At 38.7% G+C, this 20,027-nt stretch overlaps 1 protein-coding gene across 2 annotated transcripts in view; it reads right to left on the reverse strand.

Moving 5' to 3' along the window:
* Positions 1-7,012: 7,012 nt before the first annotated feature.
* Positions 7,013-20,027, reverse strand: part of FTO (FTO alpha-ketoglutarate dependent dioxygenase) — a 223,973-nt gene continuing 210,958 nt past the window's right edge. For both annotated transcript variants that reach the window (XM_066327862.1, XM_066327863.1), the window contains one exon: positions 7,013-7,334. In XM_066327862.1, coding sequence (XP_066183959.1) covers positions 7,181-7,334 — 154 coding nt within the window. In that variant the 3' untranslated portion in view covers positions 7,013-7,180. The remainder of the gene's footprint in view (positions 7,335-20,027) is intronic.

A 20,027-nucleotide genomic window follows, 5' to 3' on the forward strand; every position in this document is an offset into this window, starting at 1 on the left:
TCATTATTTTGTCACAGAAACCAATTTTGTCACTTATGCACCTAAACTTCCATGCACTGCAACAATGAGGTATTGAAGACAAGAGCTAACACCTTCTGAAGGGCAAATAACAGACAAAGATTCTTTGAGCAGTTTATTTGATATATGTCAGTAAATTAGTAAATCCATAACACAAACTTACATATCACTGTATATCTTGCAAAGTTGTATAAATAGGTCTTAATAAAAAGTAGCAGTACCAAATGAAAAAGAAGTCAAAATAACTTAATAAATTGACTAGAAAAGAAATGTACTTCAGGGAATATTTGATACATAATTTTAAAGTTTTCTCACTTCAAGATTACATCTGCCTAACAAAGCATAAAACTTGTTAATAACATTACTGTTAGTACTGAGACAAAGAAGGAATGCCCTGGGAAAGAAGGGGCATCAGTCAATAGAAGAGAAAGAACAACAATAAAAGAATTGTGGAATTCTTTGATGCTGGATAATAATTTATTAGGATGTTCATCAAAACAGCTAGTAAAACAGTGCTCTCAGTAAAGTACTACAAGACTACCAAATAAGTACCAGACCAAAGTGCTAACAGGTGCATAACCAGCATTCCAGTTTGCTTCAGCAACTCACCTTTACCTTGCTAAAAATAGCACAAATACCAACAGGGTACTCTTAAGAGTTTCCTAATACAGCAGCTGTACCACCTTATGGGGCACACAGTGGAAACACCTAAAATAGATCTAGAGGAGTGGGGATAATATTATATCATATTATACTGTATTATATACTGCATATTCTCCATGGAATCATTTAATTCCAGTAAGATCTATCTTTCCCACTGAGAGCTCAGTGACTTGGAATGTAACTAAAAGATTCACTGGAAAGTTTTAATTAAACCTTAGGAGGTCTGAAAGATCTCTATTATATGAGATACACTATTGTATGCTATGCAATTAAATATTGTGCTAAATATGACATGAGTAGGACAGATTCCAGCTCAACTTTCAGATATAACTTTGGAGGACAACAAGTTCTATGAGAGCATCCTTAATCTGTAAACTGAGCTGATTACTGGAAGTAACAGAGATATGCCAGCGACACAGGGTTACATAACACACGTTCCAGTGTTGGCACTCAGATCCCAGATGCACTTTTCACCTCTGCCTCAGTTTCTCTGTGTAAAGCATCCTGATAATTTAAGATAACGAGCCACTGTTAAAATATCAGTACAATTAGATAAATTTTCAGTGAAGCCGTTGAGGAAAGGGACCCTGGAAAATTTCTTTCAATTTCATATGTTACACCTTGAGGGTTACAATGAGCCAGGAAAAGTTAAAAACTTGTGACAATAAAGAGGTAATTTCACTGCATTTGTTTTTTCCTTTTTTTTTTTTTTTTATGTGGGCATTCATCTTCCACAAGAAACAAAGCTTCTCAGGACATACCGGAGAGCAAAATGCTCAAGTCATACGCACTTAGTTTCAAAGTTATGTTGCTACTCTGAGAGAGAAATCAATGTATACTATATTAAAAACAATCATCACAGCCCTTCAGATGATTGGAGAGCTTAACTTTGAATGCAATTCAACCTAATAGAGGCTTTAATGGCTTTTGACAGATTGTTCCACTGATCAAGGGACATGTATGAAAATAACTGCCTACCAAGCCCTGATTTGATTTTAAGAAAAGAAAACTGAAGGTTAATGGTAAACAGAAGTTGATTGTTCACATTTTCACTGAAATAACTCTATCTGACCTGTTCTTAGAAGCAGTGGAATAAAGGATAATGGGAATCTTATACACCTGACTTTTTACTTTAGCCTGTAATCAAGGGGACTAATCAGACCAAGATGTGTTGGCACGAAAGCAAGTATTTGACGATAGGGAGGGGGAGGAGAACAACTTTTGTGACCAAATTCTTGATCATCATGGACAAGTCCTGTAAAACCAGTGGAGATTTAGAGGATGTAAACCATAGCATAATACATCCTTTTGGATTATGAATGTTATCTCCTAAGCAACAAGAAGAGAAATGATAGTTCCCATGACATGTGAAGTGCTCATGCCTAAATATCAGCATTTTAATGTGCTAATTTTATCAGTTATTTCTTGGCTTTTATTTTGCATGTTATTCAGCCAGTTCTATGTACAGGCTTTTTGTAATTGTATAAATTATCTTCTTTTGTTCAATGAATGCCCTCAGGCTAAGATGAAGAGGACAGATGAATGTAAATGAAGGTGCAAGCCCAGCCACACTGAAGGTGACGAGTCAGTTTGGACAGGAAAGAGAGCAGTGGTCCTATTCAGGACTGCCTCTGCTTGTACAGGTGGGGTGAGCCAGAACAGGGTGGGATGGGAGTCCTACAGAACAACAAATGTTGGTGGTTTAGCCAGAGTCCTCCATCACTTCCTAGCAGCTCCCACCCTCTACAGGCAGATTATTGTAATCCTGAATTTTTTACTCTCATGGGGAGTGCAGTGGGTGTCTGTTTTGGTGAGGAACCTCATGCAAACAGAATTCCTCTTGTCTGACCCTTCCCTGTGTTAGATCACTGTCGTGGTGGGACAGGACAGAAGATGAGCTGCAGCAGCTTCAATCTCAAATGAAAAGCAGAATGTTTGGAGGTACTCAGTCCGTGGAGCTGCAGCAGGACAGAGGTGCAGGCTGAAGCTGGGGGTGAGTGTTTCTCATCCCTGTTGCTGCAGTGGAACAACCACTCTCCCCAAATCTGTAATCTTGGCATGAGCTGAGAGTGGTCAGCTCCCAGCAGAAAGCTGAGGACTGGCTGTCAGGGGCAGGAAGGGCTTTAGGGAGCCAGCATTAACTGTTCATCAGGTGGTAACAATTAAGGGAGGGATCCTGACCTGCACTGTACAAGTTTGAGCTCAATGACTCCCATATGAGTCCAGTTAATGAAGTTGTGGCCTTGAGGAAGCACATCCCTCGGGTCTCGTGTGCATCTCACCTCATCCCTCTTGCCCTGCTCTCAAGGCTAAGCCCAAGCCTGGCCTGGGTGAATATCCAACAGCTCAAACTCCACTGCATGGCCCAGGACTAATGGAACAGCACTGCTATAACTGAGAAAGGAGCAATGCCAACTCTTAACACACTACAGTATTTTAATCCGCCTTTAATGATGGATATTAATAATATTTTGATTTCTGTGCTGTTAATGTGAATGGAATCCCTGAATCTGTCCCACTGCATTAAGTAGCCCAGGGTGGTTTTATAGTGCATCTTGTACCACTACCAGTGAACCTAAAACCATATTCAGATAATAATAAGACAACTGATTTGGATATTTATTATGGTGCATGTTACCCACCCTGCAGAGTTTTCAGTTGATGTTTACTCATGGCATTCTTATTTACCCTTTAAATAATCAGAACTTGCTGTAAAGCTTAGAATATAAGTATTGTGGCTTTAAAATCTACTGTATTGAGATTAATTTTATTTATTTACATAACCTTTTCAATAGAAGAAAGGACCTATGGGATAAAATATTTTTATATACAGGGATATGAACAAAGCATTATAAAAACATTTCTAATTACATTGCATAACACAGCAGTTTTTTATCAAATACTTAAAACCAGTCTGCATCTTTCATCCCCCAAATTACAGAAACAATAGAAGTTTTTCATTTTCTGCCAACATTTTCTTTCTATCAGTGTAAAACCAACTCTGTATCAGATTTATAAAAGAAAGCCCTTGCCTTGAGCATTTCATTTGTACTGGTTCCATGTTTAGTCAGTAGCTTTTGTAAAATTGATGAATATTGTCTAAAGGCAAGTGCAGACAGGCAAACAGATCTGTATCTTCTGCAATCCATTTAGCCTGACGCACACGTGCAAGTGAACTATTTTACCTCAATTCAGTCCTGGCTGATGAAAAGTAAATGTAAGCAAAGTCGTGAACTTCACCATTTTTAAAGAACCACTGAATTTAATGTCAGAAGTTAATCTATGCTCTCACCTCTTCCTTGAAAAAACTCGACCTTGGTCCTCATGCTCTTAAAGCATCCAGGCTTGGCAAACAATTGCTATACACAGAACATTAATTAGAGGCTGTGTCTTCCAGCATATCCAAAAAGGAAGTGGGTTATCTTATGCTGGAATATAAATGGATTGCTAAAGAATCATTGAAATAAGCTAAATTATAACCACTCGAATAGAAAAAAGAAATCTTCAAAGTATTTGTCAGCTTCTAACACATAATCTAAACACAGTAATAATTTACACTTGATCTCTCATGCTTTTTATATATATTTACCTTTAACTGTGTTCTCCTTTTGGGGTACCCTTTGGCATTACTATGTGCTTCAAACAGTTTCACCATCTTACTCATGTTATTGCTATAAACTCCTGTGGGCTTTGGAGATATAAAATCTTTTCATACTTGTGCATTTCAACTGAACTCAATCAGGTTATACTGATTTAGATGATGCAAGTCTGGAATGCAACACAGAGCCCTAAACCACCTGGTTATTGGCATTTTGTCAGTCTTATTCATTCCAAAGGTGTTCATTTGTGCATGTCACTGCTATCCATGGCCTAGATAAGGGCTATCTGAGTGCACTGAGACTAGTACTAGGTCAGCTAATTCACTACCTTAAATCTTCAAGCATAGGCAAGACCTGGGAACGTGTATTCTAAAAATTCTATTATTACTGCCAGCAGTCTCCTATTAGGTTTGGGGTTGTTTTGGTTTGGCTTTATTTTTACTGCTGCTGGAAATAATTATTTGCCAATCATTTTTTTAATAGCTTTGCCTCCACTTCAGCTACAAACTACATCATTGATGTGACTTCTCTGCTCTTTGTGGTGGTCAGATTCCTTTCAAGACTGTGGTCCCCATGGATTTTAGCAGCCCTTAATTAAACACAAAGTAATCATAAAGTTACAGCACAAATAAACAGTCTCCCTAAACACTGTGTTAACACTGTTACATCTTTAGCTTGTCTGAATCCATATTGCTCATTTCCTAAGCAATATCTGTTTCTGAGAACTGCCTTTACAAAAGCAGAATTCCCACATCTTCAGCTAGCTTTTCTCTAAGTGATCTCCAAAGTAAACGGTGTTTAGTGTGGCACTAATCCAAATATGTGCTATTTCCCCACTGGTAAAGCCAGCTTTAGCTAGTGCAGGGAAGTGAAAGCTATGCCCATGGCAATATTTCCTAATACGAAATCTATGGCACAAGAGACAACAGATAAACGTGTGGATCAAGGTAATATTATCAAACCTAATTTAAATAATAACTTACTCTTCAGAGAGTTTTTACATTCTACAGGTAACTAAAAGTTTTCACAGAAGCCCAGGACTACAATGGAAACACTTGATACAGGTATTTATACTTTTGCTGGCACAGTTTTACCAAAAATCTTATGAGGTACAATCTCTACTTGATATGATTGTCCTGGCAAAAGCTGGTAGGTGTGGACATAGTTTTATACCACTAAAACTGAATTTTTACTGGCACAGCTTCCTTAGCTCCAGGGAGGTCTGGCATATGTTATACTGTCAAAAGTACAATTTTCAGGAGTACGAGCCTCATCCACACACACAACACATTGCCAGAACAGAAAGCTGGTGTGTTCTGGGTGAGTCTGGTCCCAACAGAGACTTTAAACACCACATTAACAGAGGAGGAGGAGGAGACATATTAATTTCTTGGTGGCAACGTCAAACTCTGAATCTTGCTGCCTTCTTCTGTAGTGGTAATACAGCCTGAGTGCTTTTTCACTGCAATGATTTCCCCCTTTTTGTGGCAAAGTTGGACACCAGCCCAACCAGTTCAGTTAAAATAGTAATTTACCAAATCAAAATTCTCTATCTCATTTAGGAGCACCCTGTATCATCCCACACAGAACTGGCTTTTTATAGCACATTACTACAAAACATGACAAACAGCTTCGTTTCTCATAGCTTTCTGGTTTGTATTCATATATCTCACTTGATGCTGCAACAGCCAATATCACACAATCTAGATCTAGTTTCTCAGGGGACCAAACAACCCAAATGGAAGGTCTTACTTAGTTCCATTAGCTCTTTCGGCAAAGCACTGGGAAACCTGACCTCAGAACAGGACTCACAACATGCAGAAACAAAGCAGTGATTACAAACTGAATTCTGAATTCCAGGGAGCCCAGGAGGTAGAGATTCACATCAGAAACCCCTCTTAGTAGTACTCTGTTGCCATGAGGCAAAACAATAAGAAAGTCTTGAGATCTATGTTAGAATGTCCCTACAGAATTCCTCATCTGAAAAAATGGTCTAAGAAGGAGCCACTGCACAGAGGAATACCTCCAGCACCTCCTGCCCCTTCGTGTCACTGGATGGAGAATTCCCAGCTCTGTTTTGAAGATCTCCAGCAGCCTCACCCCAATGGCCTCTCACCAGGATGCTCAGGAGATGCTTTGCCACAGGTGTGAGATACACCTTGGGTTGCTCAAACCTGCCAGACCAGAGACAGTTCTGGGCACTCAGGGAAGCTGAAATTCAGATATCAAGGGAATGTGTCAGCACTGGCAGAGCTGGGCCTGCTGAGCCTCAGGAAGAGATGGCTAAGAGGGGACATTACTGATGTCTGTCAGTGTCTGCTGGAGGGCCAGAGGATGGGCCAGGCCCTGCTCCTGGTGCCCAGCAATGGGACACGAGGAAGGGGCAGGAGCTGATGCCCAGCAAGTTCCACCTGGACAGGAGCAAGGATTTCTTTGCTGTGCAGTGCCCGAGCACTGAACAGACTGGCCAGGGGCTGAGGAGTCTCCCTCACTGGGGATAGTCCAGAACTGGCTGGACACAATCCTGGGCTCTGGGTAATTCTCCTGGAGCAGGGAGGTTGGACCAGGTGTTCCCACTGTGTCCCTTCAAACCTGACCCACTCTGTCATCCTGTGAAACACAGATATCTCTGGGCTGTAGGGTCAATGGGAACTAGAATGGAAGAAGAGGGAACTGGTATTCTGGACTTCAGGTATTAAAAAACCACACACTTCTGTAAATCTGGAGTCTTTTTTATTACGAGGCAGTAACTAAGATACTGTATAAAAAATGGTAAAATCTGCATTGACACAAAAAATAGCATATGATCAAGGAATCATAAAGCTGAAAAGATTTATGATAATGACAAAGCTTCTCCCCAGATGACCAGCATCAATAATTCTAGGCTGGAAGGTCACTTGTTACTCTATCCATTGAATAAGATTTTGCAGATAAGCAATTACTTCTTCTAGATCATATGGCAGAGGCATATTACATTCATCATCATCTGTCCAGAAGGGATGGCATTCTGGTTTCTGGTCCTCTGGCAAGCTCTCTGCTGCGTCTGACTGGCATCTGAAAAGAAAGGTAAGCAGATAAACCACTTAAGTAAAACTGTATCGAGAAACTGAATACTCAGCAAGGATACATTTGAGCATTAATTTAAAGAGAAAGATGATAATAAAAAAGAAATACGACATCTTCTGACACCGAATGGATTGCACATTTCCAGTGAAGTTGATTTCTGTTGTAGGCTTTGTATTTTCTATAGGGATTTCTCAAAAAGCTAATCACAGAGAAAACTCAGTTAGTGTTCCTTTATACGGTGAATTATTTTTTCATTATCTCAGCTGTTATTTAAAGTATGTGGTTAAATCATTATCAGATTTAAATGTTTGCTGGTTTCCAATGTATTACTAGATTATTGAGAAAGATTAAACTGAATTTACTGCATTAGGGTCAGGGGGGATAGATTAAACAACATTAAAGAAGCCAGACTAGCTTTGTAGATTCTGAAGATTTACAAGTGTATCAACCTGCTTAGCACTGAAAAAGGCAATATAAGAAGAGAAAATTCTATAAAGAAAAATGGAAATGGAGGTTAATAACAACTTTCAATGATGAATGGGTGGGCAAAACTTCAATAAAATTAAATTAAGAGGTTAGTGTATGTTAGTCCCCAGAGAAAATGTTTAAATTACAATGTTTTTTATTAAATGGATTATTCATCAATACTAGTGAAGTCTAATTATAATATTCAACTGAAGTGCAGCCTGCAGAGGAAAGTTTTTATAAGTGGCAACCATCACATTTCTAGAGATTAGACTGTAATATATGCTGCATCAAAAACATTGTCACAGTTCAAGGAGGATTTCCCCTCTTCTCTTTTCCCTTCTCCTGAAACAATTTGCACATTGCTGATTAATTAGTTAATATTTGCAGTGGGGCAAAACAAAGAAAAATTCTAAGAATTACCTTAATTTTGGTATATACTGCAGGTCTATATAGCTCTTTAAAGAGATAACAACCAAATTGCAGAAACACACTTTTATCTCTTGTGTGAGATTTTTAAAAATTCATGTTCTATAAAGTACATTTTTTTTTTCTAAGAACTTTGAAGTTGCATTAAACATATATGTGTTTTTCACCTCAGTAAAATGAACTCTAAGAATACTGACAGAGGCAACTTCCTTGTCCACACCATTGACCTTCTGGAAGAGACTGCTGCCAAATGAAAGATGTCTTCTTCTCCTGGGAATTATTAATAGCAGTGTAATCCCCATGAGAAAACATACTTCAGCTTTACACCCATGTTGGTGGGTGGTTAATTGCTGCAGCAGCATCCTGGGCACTCAATCCATCGTACATTACACTGCAAGGACAGTATTAACACATAGCATTCCAATATATCTTCAGCTCTCCACATCAGCCCCTGATAATAGCATCTGTTAACATGCACTAAGTACTATTATGTAGCACATCACTTCATAAATAATAAGATTAGCCGACCTCAGGGCCCTGGGAAGAGTAATGTGTTTAAATGTTCTCATTATTTATTTAAAACAAGAATTAAAGGAACAGAAGCTACTTGTGACAATCCTCTTAGCATAAATATTAAACTGTTTGCATTGATAAGCTGCACTGTACAGAATAACAGAGGATTTGTTTTGCTGGCTGCTTTATAATAGTTGTTAGAGCAAATGCAGTTTAGTGTGTGAGTTCTGAGAGGTACTTAACTGATTGCGCCATCATGTTCTGAAGACATTTTCCAAATTATATAAAGGAACAGGAGAAAATTAATATGCAGGGGAAGCTGAAACTAATTACAGCATAACTCTATAAGGCTTTTAAAAGCTTGCTTTATTTTCTGTCCTGGCACAAAATAATGCACTCAGTTTGGTGGGTAGTATAAGACATTCCAGTTTAAGCATTTCCATCTAAAAATGGATAAATTAAGCATGTAGAGATTATTGCAGATGACAAATCACAAAGTTCAGACAGTAAATGCTACAGGCATGTTATGTGATCCACAAAACTCAGATAATAATAATAATAATAATAATAATAATAATAATAATAATAAACTCTCTCTCTGCCACATTTATTAACAACAGTTTTCACTGAGAGAAAAGATACATCAACCTCTAGCTTCCTCAGCATTTCAGAGCCCTTTTTTTACCTTTCATGTCTTTTTTTTCCTTGCTCTCTGCCACAAACAGATTCACCAGTTTTCCCTCACACTGTGTTGCTGTAAATGTGGTAGCAGTCATGGTGATGCTGTGCCTGGACAGCCCAAGAGCCACTACTTGCTACTTTCCCTTTTCTACATTTGTTACCAGAGAGGTCTCCCCACAACCAAGCGTGTGCCTGAACTTCCAGGCAATTGTGCAACTGGGGAGGTTTTACCCGTGGCATATTCCATGTGAGGCATTAGAGGAATGGAAGTGTGTCAGGCCCTCAGACTTGCTGTGCCAGTCTGATGACAGAAATGCATCAGTGTGCTGTAAAAATATAACAAAGGGAAAGCAGTGCCACAGTACTCCAAGTTCAGCCATCCCATGGTGCTTTCACCCTTCTGTTGGATTTCTACAGCTTTGCCCCATACCAGCAAGAACAACAGGGAATGACACATTTTTACAATTTGTCAATCATCTATTTTGACCAAAATGACAATGCCTGTGCTAGATCTGCTGGCATCAAAAAAGGCTTAAGTTTTTCATATTCAAAGCTATGGGGCTGGTTCTAGGCAGTCACCGCTGCACCTGGCAGTTCAATAAGCAATTCATCTGAATAGCTCCCACAATCTGGAACATGGTCAAAAATGTGCTTTCTCACTCAGAATTAGGGTGCAAAACCCAGACCTTTCCACATGAGTATATTTCTGATTAAAAAAAATCTACAGGAGAAATTGTTCCTACAATGGTCTTTAATTTGTACCAGCGGAACAGAGCTGAAGATCTTGCCAAAAGCACAGTAACATTTTAAACTGAAGCATAACAAAGACATCTAAATGATTGCACAGAATTATTTAAAATTCTTTGTATCTGACAGTTAACATGATTTAGGTACAATAACTCTTGATAAATAAAACTAAACAAAAAAAGGTTGCAAACATCAAGCTGTGGTGGTGCTGGGGAAGTATGAAGGTTTACAGTACTCTAAGTTAATGAAAATATTCCATACCAATTAAAACTGTTATTTGAGTTACTACAGTCAAAACAAAAGAAAATAGGACTAACCTATGCATATTATATGTAAAACTGTGTAAAGAGTGGAAATCACACAAATTCTGAAATACAGAATAGATACCTTGAATACTTTATCTGCAACAGGAGAACAGGAAAACTGCCTTGATGTATTTCAGATCAATTTGGCTGCAACACCTTGATAATAAGTGTCAAACAACATATTATAGAAAAAATTGTTTATAGAATGCACAAAACTCCATGGTCCCTACTTTCTTAATAGAACAATCAAGACTTGTGACAGTTTCAATTAAAAAAGCCCATTTTTAGTTACTGTTGAAGAGCACGTTCTCTCTACCTCTACTCTCTAAAGTTCTCAGATTTTTCATAACCTTTTTATCTGTTTTTGACAAATGGACTTTGCTCATCAATATTTACCAAAATTCAACTAAGTGATGACAAACATTTCTATGACTGTTTGACTTTTTTCACAAAAGCACATGATGCTTTCCCTGGAAGGTGGCTGATATCTCCATGGGCAGGTGTGCATTCCCTGAGACAGACACTTGCCTGGTCATGTTTCCCTGGACTGCACTGATTTTCACTGATTTTTGATGATTAGGGTGTCATCTACATTAGAGGGCACTGATCACAATGTTAAAATTAACCAAGCTAGCTAAAGAGTGTGTTAATTATGAGTATGCAAGCAGTCAATAAAAGGTTAATGCAAAAGTCAAAGGATAAATTTATTTCAGTATTGCATCACTCTACTGACTGAATGACTAACATTATGCTTTGTTTTTAATCAATATATTTTACAGTAATGCGTGAGTCATTGATTTGAAAAAAAACTCTTTTTTCTAATAGTTAAGTTTTGCAACTATTAAGTATCAAGTGTCAATATACTTAAAACACTTGTTTCAGAGCAGATAGCTTTTTGTTCTGTTGTCAGGAACAGGAATGCATAAAAGGCAAGAGGAGGCCTTGGGTTCTGCTAATGAATGTGATTAATGCAAATAAGAATTATTACCTAGGAACCTAAACAAGGTACTGTGAATTAGAGTCCCTGGATTCTCTTGCACTGTTTGTCTACTCCACAGAAGTGTAGTCAAATCAGATCAATAGGGGTCAATCTGTGGCTCAGACTGACTGCACAGGCACATTAAGAGTGAGAAGAGGATACAAACAGCCCTGTTTCCAAGATGGAACTAATTTAGTTGCCTATGCCAGGCAGTTCAAAGACCAATGGAGACAACATGGAAATTCATGGGGTAAGACAAGGAAAATGGGTCTGGCTGATTTCCCTATGCACTGATATGGTCAGAAGGGGAGGATGGGACATTTGCCCTGCAGGTACAAAAGCACACACTCACCCATCCATACTTCCTGCAGCATTACTGAGATTTTTGTGTTCTATATGGGGAGCTATTTTCTCCCTCCATCCATGCTGGAATAAAGGTGTTACTGTACTGTCATTCAAAACTTCAGGGTAACTTTTAAAACAATGGCTCAGGGAAAAAAAAGCATTTGGATCCCTTTACTAAGACCTATGCATTCAGTACTCCAGCCTGGATCACCTGGAGACAAGGGAAACCATCCCCATGCTGTCTCAGAGGTTTTTTTTAGAGAACTAATCCAAGACCTGAGATCTACACAGGGAGCTGGAGCTTAACTTGTTTATAGCAAAAAAAAATTGAAAGCTTGAATTCTGATTTAGCTAATTTTAGAAGAAATAACACATATAGAATCAGTGTTTCAGCTGGAACTTCATCGAAGGTGTTTTGAAGGGTGTTTGGAAAATGGTTTGACTAATGCCCCATCATGACAGAGTTAGGGTGGAATACTTTCTCATCTCTTTGTTTCAACTCTGTAAAACATAAGGAAACTAATACTTAAAAATCCTTCACTTGATATTAACTTTTTTAGTTTGCATCCTAAAGACTACTTGCTGAAAAAACAGAGGATGGAAAAAATATAAATATACTGAAATACTTTTTTTTATATGCCTGTAGCACAAAAAAATTCTAATTTTTCATGCCAAAACTGACATTTTGAAATTTATTGAGTCCAATCTAGACCAAAGATTTTCTTAGTTTTTTTAAAGTAACAAATCAGAAAATTTACAACTTGGGCAGAAAGCATTTCTTTCACTTGTTTCCTGCTTGTCCCTCCTGTGACTCTGCACAAGTAAAACCTTCCCAGGTTTACTCTTTACCTTTTAAGAGCAAAACAAATTAAATCAATATTTGACTTTGCAAACTAGATTTTAGAAGTACTGGTCCTAAACAGGCAGTGAAATGAAGTGGCCAGATGGAAAGAGGGCAGTGCTTCATTCTTTTGGACATCTAATCCCCAGTGCATTCCCAAGAAGTCTGTCCCATTTACAATAAGTCATTGCTGATGTTCTTTCATGTGCTGTAACTACAGTGCTGAGACCAGGACTGCATTTATAGAAGGGAAAAAATGAGTTTGTTTCCAGATAAGAAACTTGAAAAGAAAGTGTCAGTTTTAGGAAAGGGATAGAGGCAATATCAGCTAAATATTAATCTAAGGAAAAAAAAAAAAGTATCAGCTGCACAACGATGCAAGAACAAATACATTTTCTGGCACGTTAGATGATCTCTCATCTGCTTCTTTCAGAAGTTGATAATGGCTCATGTCACTGGTGCTTTTGGCCCTTACCACAGAACCAAAGTTTACAGTCACTGACTCAAGAGCTTTATGCCTTCAAAATAAACCATTCCACTGGAAATGAGGACGCTGGCTACAATATCCTGAGGCATCACTGGTGACAAAGTAGGGTAGCCTGAAAACAGCCAGCCTCGTGTGTACTTTGACAAAGTGAATCTATAGCAGGATCCATCTTTAACACTGGCCTGCAGAGTGCATTTTGCTGTTCCACAGAGGGACAGGGAACAGATCAATGAACCTGACACTAAACAGGGTGAAACAACAGTTGCATCAGCTTGAAAATGTCAGAGTTTCTATTATTACTCAAATAGTAAACCAGGTAAATATGAGAAAAACCCTCCACATGTTGAAATAACAGCAACCAAAGAACTGGTGGAGGCCAACTGAAAGACCTTTCATGTAGTGCAGCAGTGTGCTTCATATGCATTTGTAGAAATATATAAAACTCAAAACCATTCTAAAAAACCATTTTGCTTTGTCTTAACTGCAAATAACTTAAAATACTTTCCTCCCACAATATTAATTAAAATCTGTCAAAATGTAGTTCAGTCTTTCTAAACTATTTAGCTCAGAAATTAAGGAAAATGATAAAGGTTTGTTTCAGCTGCAGAGTGGGGATTATAAAGCCCTGAAACCTCAGAAACATTCCAGCTCTGGGTGGAAAGAATGAAAGAAAACAGCAAACAAGAATATCCTTTCTTCAAGACAGTAATCTCTGCTGTGGGGTAATTAATAAACAGAAATCTACCCGGCTTCTGATGAGTTTATCAGCAACATTCCTCACCATGTCCACCAGCTCTCCCCTGTAAAGGGCAATACCTGAGATGGCCCTGCAGCTCAGAGAATAGTCCTGGCGTCAGAGGCATGGTGTGAATTTGACTTCCCCAGACACAGCTTTTCCCCTCCTTTGTGTCCAACAGACCCAGAAACTGTCCATGAGAAAATCAGCACCTCCTATTCCCTCAGGAGAATGTCTGTGTGGGACAGCCTCAATTCCATGTTTGTTTGATTTTTTAATTAAGGAACATCACTACTCGCTATAAAGTGTAGGGGGTAGGGAAATCCCCCAGAGAAACACTGAATAAATAACATGGCATTTGCTGAAAGATGAAGTTTAATCCAATTTAACTTACAGATCTAAAAATTTTTCCCTTTCAGTCCTTCTTCTCAGATGCTTTTGTTTCCTGTTTTTAGAATTATGTGTATACAAGGAATGTACCCTGACTGTATGAGAAGCACGTTTACACATATTTATATGCACACCCCTTCACACCAATACTTGCAAAAAATCCCATTAGTCCAAAAGAGACAGCATTTAGGAGGAAATTTTCAGCACCACAGACATAGATTTAGTTACATACTTTTCATGATCAGCGACGGGAAGGGAGCTATTCCCACCGTGTTAAGAATATTTGGCTTTGACTTCAAACAACGCACAAATATATCAACCTCAATATAATTTATATTCTCTCAAAAGGAACCTAAAATTCTCTAAGCCTTTGCTGAGACATCTGATGTTCCAGTCCCCTCTGCTGCACTGTATGATCGGCTGTTTTATTTCACTTGCAATCCTTGCTTTCCTATGATTTTTTTAGACAAAGAAGCAAAATGTCTGCTATATGCTGAGTATAAACGCAGCTGACTCGTTTTCCCCAAAGTATCGATTTTATGCACTTTTAAAATAACTATTTTCATTCTGTTTGCATAATCAGCTGGGGCATTGTTCCTCTACATTTGCAGAAACACAGATGGAATTGCTGATTTGGAGCCTTTGGAGAGATTTTATAGTATTCTCCAGAATCTAAGCTTCTATTAAAATAAGGTTTCAAGCACTTCTGGTTGTGAAGATAGCCTGGACAATGTAATTTGATGCATGGTTATCTTGTTGAGTCCACAACCAGACAGACAGACGCAATAGCACCAAGGGAGCTGTGAACTTCCCCCACTTATTTTATTGGGTGTTTACTTGGGGCCAGATGCTCCCCTCTGTTGTGCAGAACAGCGTTAAATGAGTGAAAAAAAAGAGAGGAAAAGGAAATGGAAATAAAAACCAACAAAGAGGAGAAAAGGAAATCCCCACAGCCCACTTCCCAGGGGGCTACAGATGCCCTCCCTTGCCAGTATTAGACTGCTGGAAGATCTGGGGCTGAGCCATGCATATGGCACTTTTTTTTTTTTTGAAAGCCACTGTATTTTCCAAAAGAATGTCATTTGGAAAGTTAATGATGCTTCCAGCATCATTTACTCTTTAGCTTTATTTTTTGTTCTCTTTTTACATGAAAGTCATATAGCAAAAATGTAACCATAGGATCCTTTTAAATGACACGGCAGGAGGACGGCCCTCCCGTTTAATGTCACCTCATTTAAAAGAAACCACCCCGTTTTCCAAAGAACTTCAGGACCTGGAGGCTCTGCCCTACTGCAAGAAAGCTAAAACATTTTCCTCGTGAGTTTATGCTTTTCAATAAGGCATCTTTTCACGTTAATAAAAGTCAACTGCTGTATGACAAATCCCTGTTATATAAGGAAAGTAAAATCAAAGGAAACATGACTGAATGCAAGTAACAGCAACCACCTTACTTGATCCTTAAATCAGTCTGGAGAGAAAGGTTCTATACCTTCTCAGCATCAAAGCAATGTAATCCTTCCTGCACCACTCCTGCTGGCTGCAAACACAACCCACCCCCAAAATCCCCCAACTTCCATCAGGACCAAAGCAAAGGTGACCCAGAAGTGGCAGCACTTGGCAGCTGAATGCAACTGCAGACCTTAGACACATGTAGTAACCACTGTGCAAGGACTCCATGTATGATTTTACATGGGGCAGCCCTTTGTATGGCTCACGAGGCACAGTGACACCAAATGGAGATCCTGCCCCAGAAACCACCTGGATCCTCTCAGACTCTTACTAAGATGCACCTCTTGCCTGCTTTGCTCCATTTCAGTGAATTTGCACATTTCAATAGCCAAAAGGAAGCTATGATAGATGGATAGCAAGCATCATATGTGAGAGCCAAACGACTCCAAGACTCTCTCAAGACTGAAATGAAAATGTTGTTTATCACTATAACTTGAGGCATAAATACTTGTATGCACATACAGACATTCTCTCTCTTTACACATATATACATTATATATACTCACACACATATAAGAAAAGCTTATACCACATCTTCTATCCAGAGCCTTGAACTCCTAAGAGGCTTAGGAAACAAAGAAACAAACAAAACTAAAGGTTCATTTTGCTGCAGAACGACACGGTCTTCCCTGTGTTGTGCACTTTGGCTGTAGCCTCCAACCAGAATGTTTATAACATATATTGGAACTCCTACTGTAAGAGAAGTGCAATCCTGTGGGCTAAAACACGGTTTCTTTAAGGTCAACATGAGGTGAAACGGACGCAGGAGGGAACAAGAAATAGGGAAATGAGAAAACAGATACCAGAAAAGCAGAGAGGCTCAAGAGGAAGTAGGACTTCAGGAATAAAAAAAAGGAAGCCTCATGTAACTAATCCCATTTCAACCACTGCAGAATTTCTCCATGGCTGCTGCTTTATTCAGTGATATTTTATGGATAAATCACTATAAAAATATACCACCAAAAAAATTCCGATGCTGGCAGAGAAATAGAATTGATACTCCAGGAAATGTGACAGTACATCCAGCCACAAATAAAAATAATATGGTAACAATGTGCTCAACAAGCTGCTTCTCTACAAGTGGAGTAAATCCTTGTAACTATCAAGCAAGACCTCAATTTTTTCTATTACCCTTTGCATTTCAAATACCTGCAAACATTATATAGAGATTTGAAATATCCTTTTCTACTTTCATTTGTAAATAATTACCATTGCCCAAAAACAATGTGAAGAAATATATTTTTTACTTACTTTCAAGTTCAGCATCACTATACTTCAAAATTTTTGAATTGAGGTAATTCTGCAATGTTTTCTAAAACCCACTAAAATTCCAGGAAAGACTGGATGATGATTTAAAGTTACTAGACTGGATTATTCTCTAGTTTATGGAATATGATTGCATTCAATCCATTTAAACACAAGATAAAGGACATGTACCTCATCCTGGCCTACATTCACAGCCATTATTTTCAGAAGTACTTACAAAAAGTGCAAGATTCTGATCTATAACATCCTATCAGTGGAATTGAATTCTCTCAGCACCATGAACACTTATTCACCCTAATGAGCACCAAAATGCTACTAGCAGGCAAAACCTAAAATGTCTATTGCAACAAATGCACACAGCTCTTCATCTTACTTCTGCAGCCGAAAGATCTTTCTGACTGCAATATCAATGACTTTAAACCACAGACTAAGACTTTAGACCTTCTGGTGGTGCCAACTCACTTGTTTTATATGCTATGATATATAGTCCTGGCTTTGAGCTCGCTCTCTCACTACTGATGCTTTTGATGCTTTGTTCTCTTTTTACTTTAGGATGGAAAATAACAAATAATGCTGAGTTCTCTTCTTACTCTTGAATTCTTCTGATGTCTATCTTCAGAACTCTTCTAACATCCAATTTATGTCATTCTTTTTCTTTCTTATGCTGTGAATTTGAAACGAAAGAAGGTAACAAAATATCGTAAGATCTATGGACGACTGAAATGGCCTTCAGAGCCAACTTCAGAGTTATTCATAAAACTACCTTGCCTCCACAGAAAGTAAAAAATTGCTTCTCACTAGATAATGCAACTACTCCTGAAATTCTTGAAGTTATTGCCACAGGGAACAGTCCAATCATAATGAAGTATATGGTGCTAATGCCTCATGAGTAGTTCAGATGGGTTATTTTGTTAGCATTTGCAAGGCACAATTCAAATTCATTTAGACGCTTTCTCTTGACTTATTCTTTACCATGAAATGGTCACAAACCCCAAAGTTTACTAAGAAGAAAGGCCAACATCTGCTGTGCTGACTGACCTGCAAGGCTATTCAGGTTATTTTATCATATAATTCCTCCTAAAACACCACACCAGAATTCCAAAGACCTCTTATATTAGTTAATTCAGGACCCGATTCAATCTTCTCTCAGTTTTGAGGAAAATGCATAGTCACACATTCAAATCTCATTTAGCTCAGTGGAACTTCCAAATATATTTTAGATTCAGCACAGGTTGAAGATTCCCTCTGTGTAGGGCCTGGGAGGTGATCTCTGCACGGCTGCACAAAGCACAGCCACACACACATACAGGATTATCTGCAACTTCTCTTAAGGGCCTGAGGCAGCCATCCTATCCCTACCCCAATCCCTCCCTCTGCATTTAGTCTCTAGTCCCTGTGCTACACTGAATGTCCCAACTCATGAGAAAAATCTGCTGCATGTCACCTGAAGTAAGTAGGACTTCAATAACCTACCAGAGGAACTTCTCAGGGGTTTCTGTCAAATAACCTACATTACACTGTCAGGTTGAAATTCTGTGGATAATGGTGTAAATTTTTGATGCCAAGTAAACAGAAATCTTTTGTTGTTGGGTGTCATTTACTGTCCATCCCTCGATATTTTGTACAAATTCCTGGAAAATCAAGATACACATCATGGAAAGTATCTGTTTCACTACTCTCACAAGAGACCTACTGTTTTGTCTTCCTTTGTTCTGTGTCTGCTAAAGAACAGTTATTTCAACTTTATGAAAAGTGGATGAATTTGGCCTTCTATAGGTTTTATTTTGTCTAGGAATGTTGTATTTCAGACTCCATTTTTCCTAGTTTATAGGTTGCCAGCTGAGCCTCCTTACAATGAACTGCTGATAAAATTTTTTCTCTTCCTGTTACAAGAAAAACTGCTTCCCTGAGTATGCAACTGACCTAAAATCCCTCCTACATTGTTTGCTTTTTCAAATAATATTGTGATCACATCAATCTCCAATGCAATGTGATCACCTTTTTCTCTGCTGAAATGCTATTACTCCAGCCTGTCATAATGCCAAGAAATGAATGTAAACTTTAAGGGCTTTGGCAGTAGTTACATAATCCTCCTCTTTTCACTCCAAACAGCAGGTGTCCCTTTTTCTTTTTTCCATTCTTAAGTGCTCCTGAGGAGTTATAAATCTGTAGTTCATACTTTTCAGATATGTGCAGTTCTACAGGGAAATTTCACCCTCTATCCTGCTCATTGAAGTGCCAGTAGGAGTATCTGGGGACATCAGTGACATTCCTCAGGAAGATGAGAAGCCCATTTTTTCGACCTTCTTCTACAGAGTTTGTCCTTTGCACTTCCACTTGAGCTTTTCCAGCATTTCACCAAACTGAGCAGGGAGGACACCACTGCCCGTCCCAACACTGACAGGCCTGGCTCAGCTCTTTCTGATAACAGCTATCAGCTTCATCTCCTTTTCCAACACATCATGACTTCATCAGGCCCAGTTTACCTAATCTTGGCTAGTCTGCACAGCCAGGGTGAAATCACACTCTAACCACCTGTTCTCCTCCGGCCCCTGGGGAATGCTCCATGCACTTATTCCTTTTACTCTCCCTCCTGACAAGATATTAGAAAAATACTGTTTATTTACATCTGACTCATAATTTAAACTAGACCAATCTTGATATATTTGTGGCCTTTCTAACTAGAAGGCTTTAAATGCCTTTGTGACAACACCTCTGCATTATGACAACTTTGGGCTTTAAACAGCAACAAAGAGTGTTCTCTGCATCGCTGAACTTTAGGAATTAAATACTTTACCACCAATGCAAAAACCCCACTTGGCACAAGTCAGCTAAGGCTGTGCCACCAAGCTTTTAGCAGTGTTCAAACCTGTTTTTTCTCAGCTTCTTCCAGAATACATCCACACAAACAATATCCACCTTTGCACACAGCCTCTTAGAGAAGTTGATGTCTGGCACAATGTTGGGCAATTAACTTGGACCAGACTG

The sequence above is a fragment of the Sylvia atricapilla genome, chromosome 12 (assembly GCF_009819655.1).
Source record: "Sylvia atricapilla isolate bSylAtr1 chromosome 12, bSylAtr1.pri, whole genome shotgun sequence".
In the NCBI taxonomy this organism is placed as follows: Eukaryota; Metazoa; Chordata; class Aves; order Passeriformes; family Sylviidae; genus Sylvia; species Sylvia atricapilla.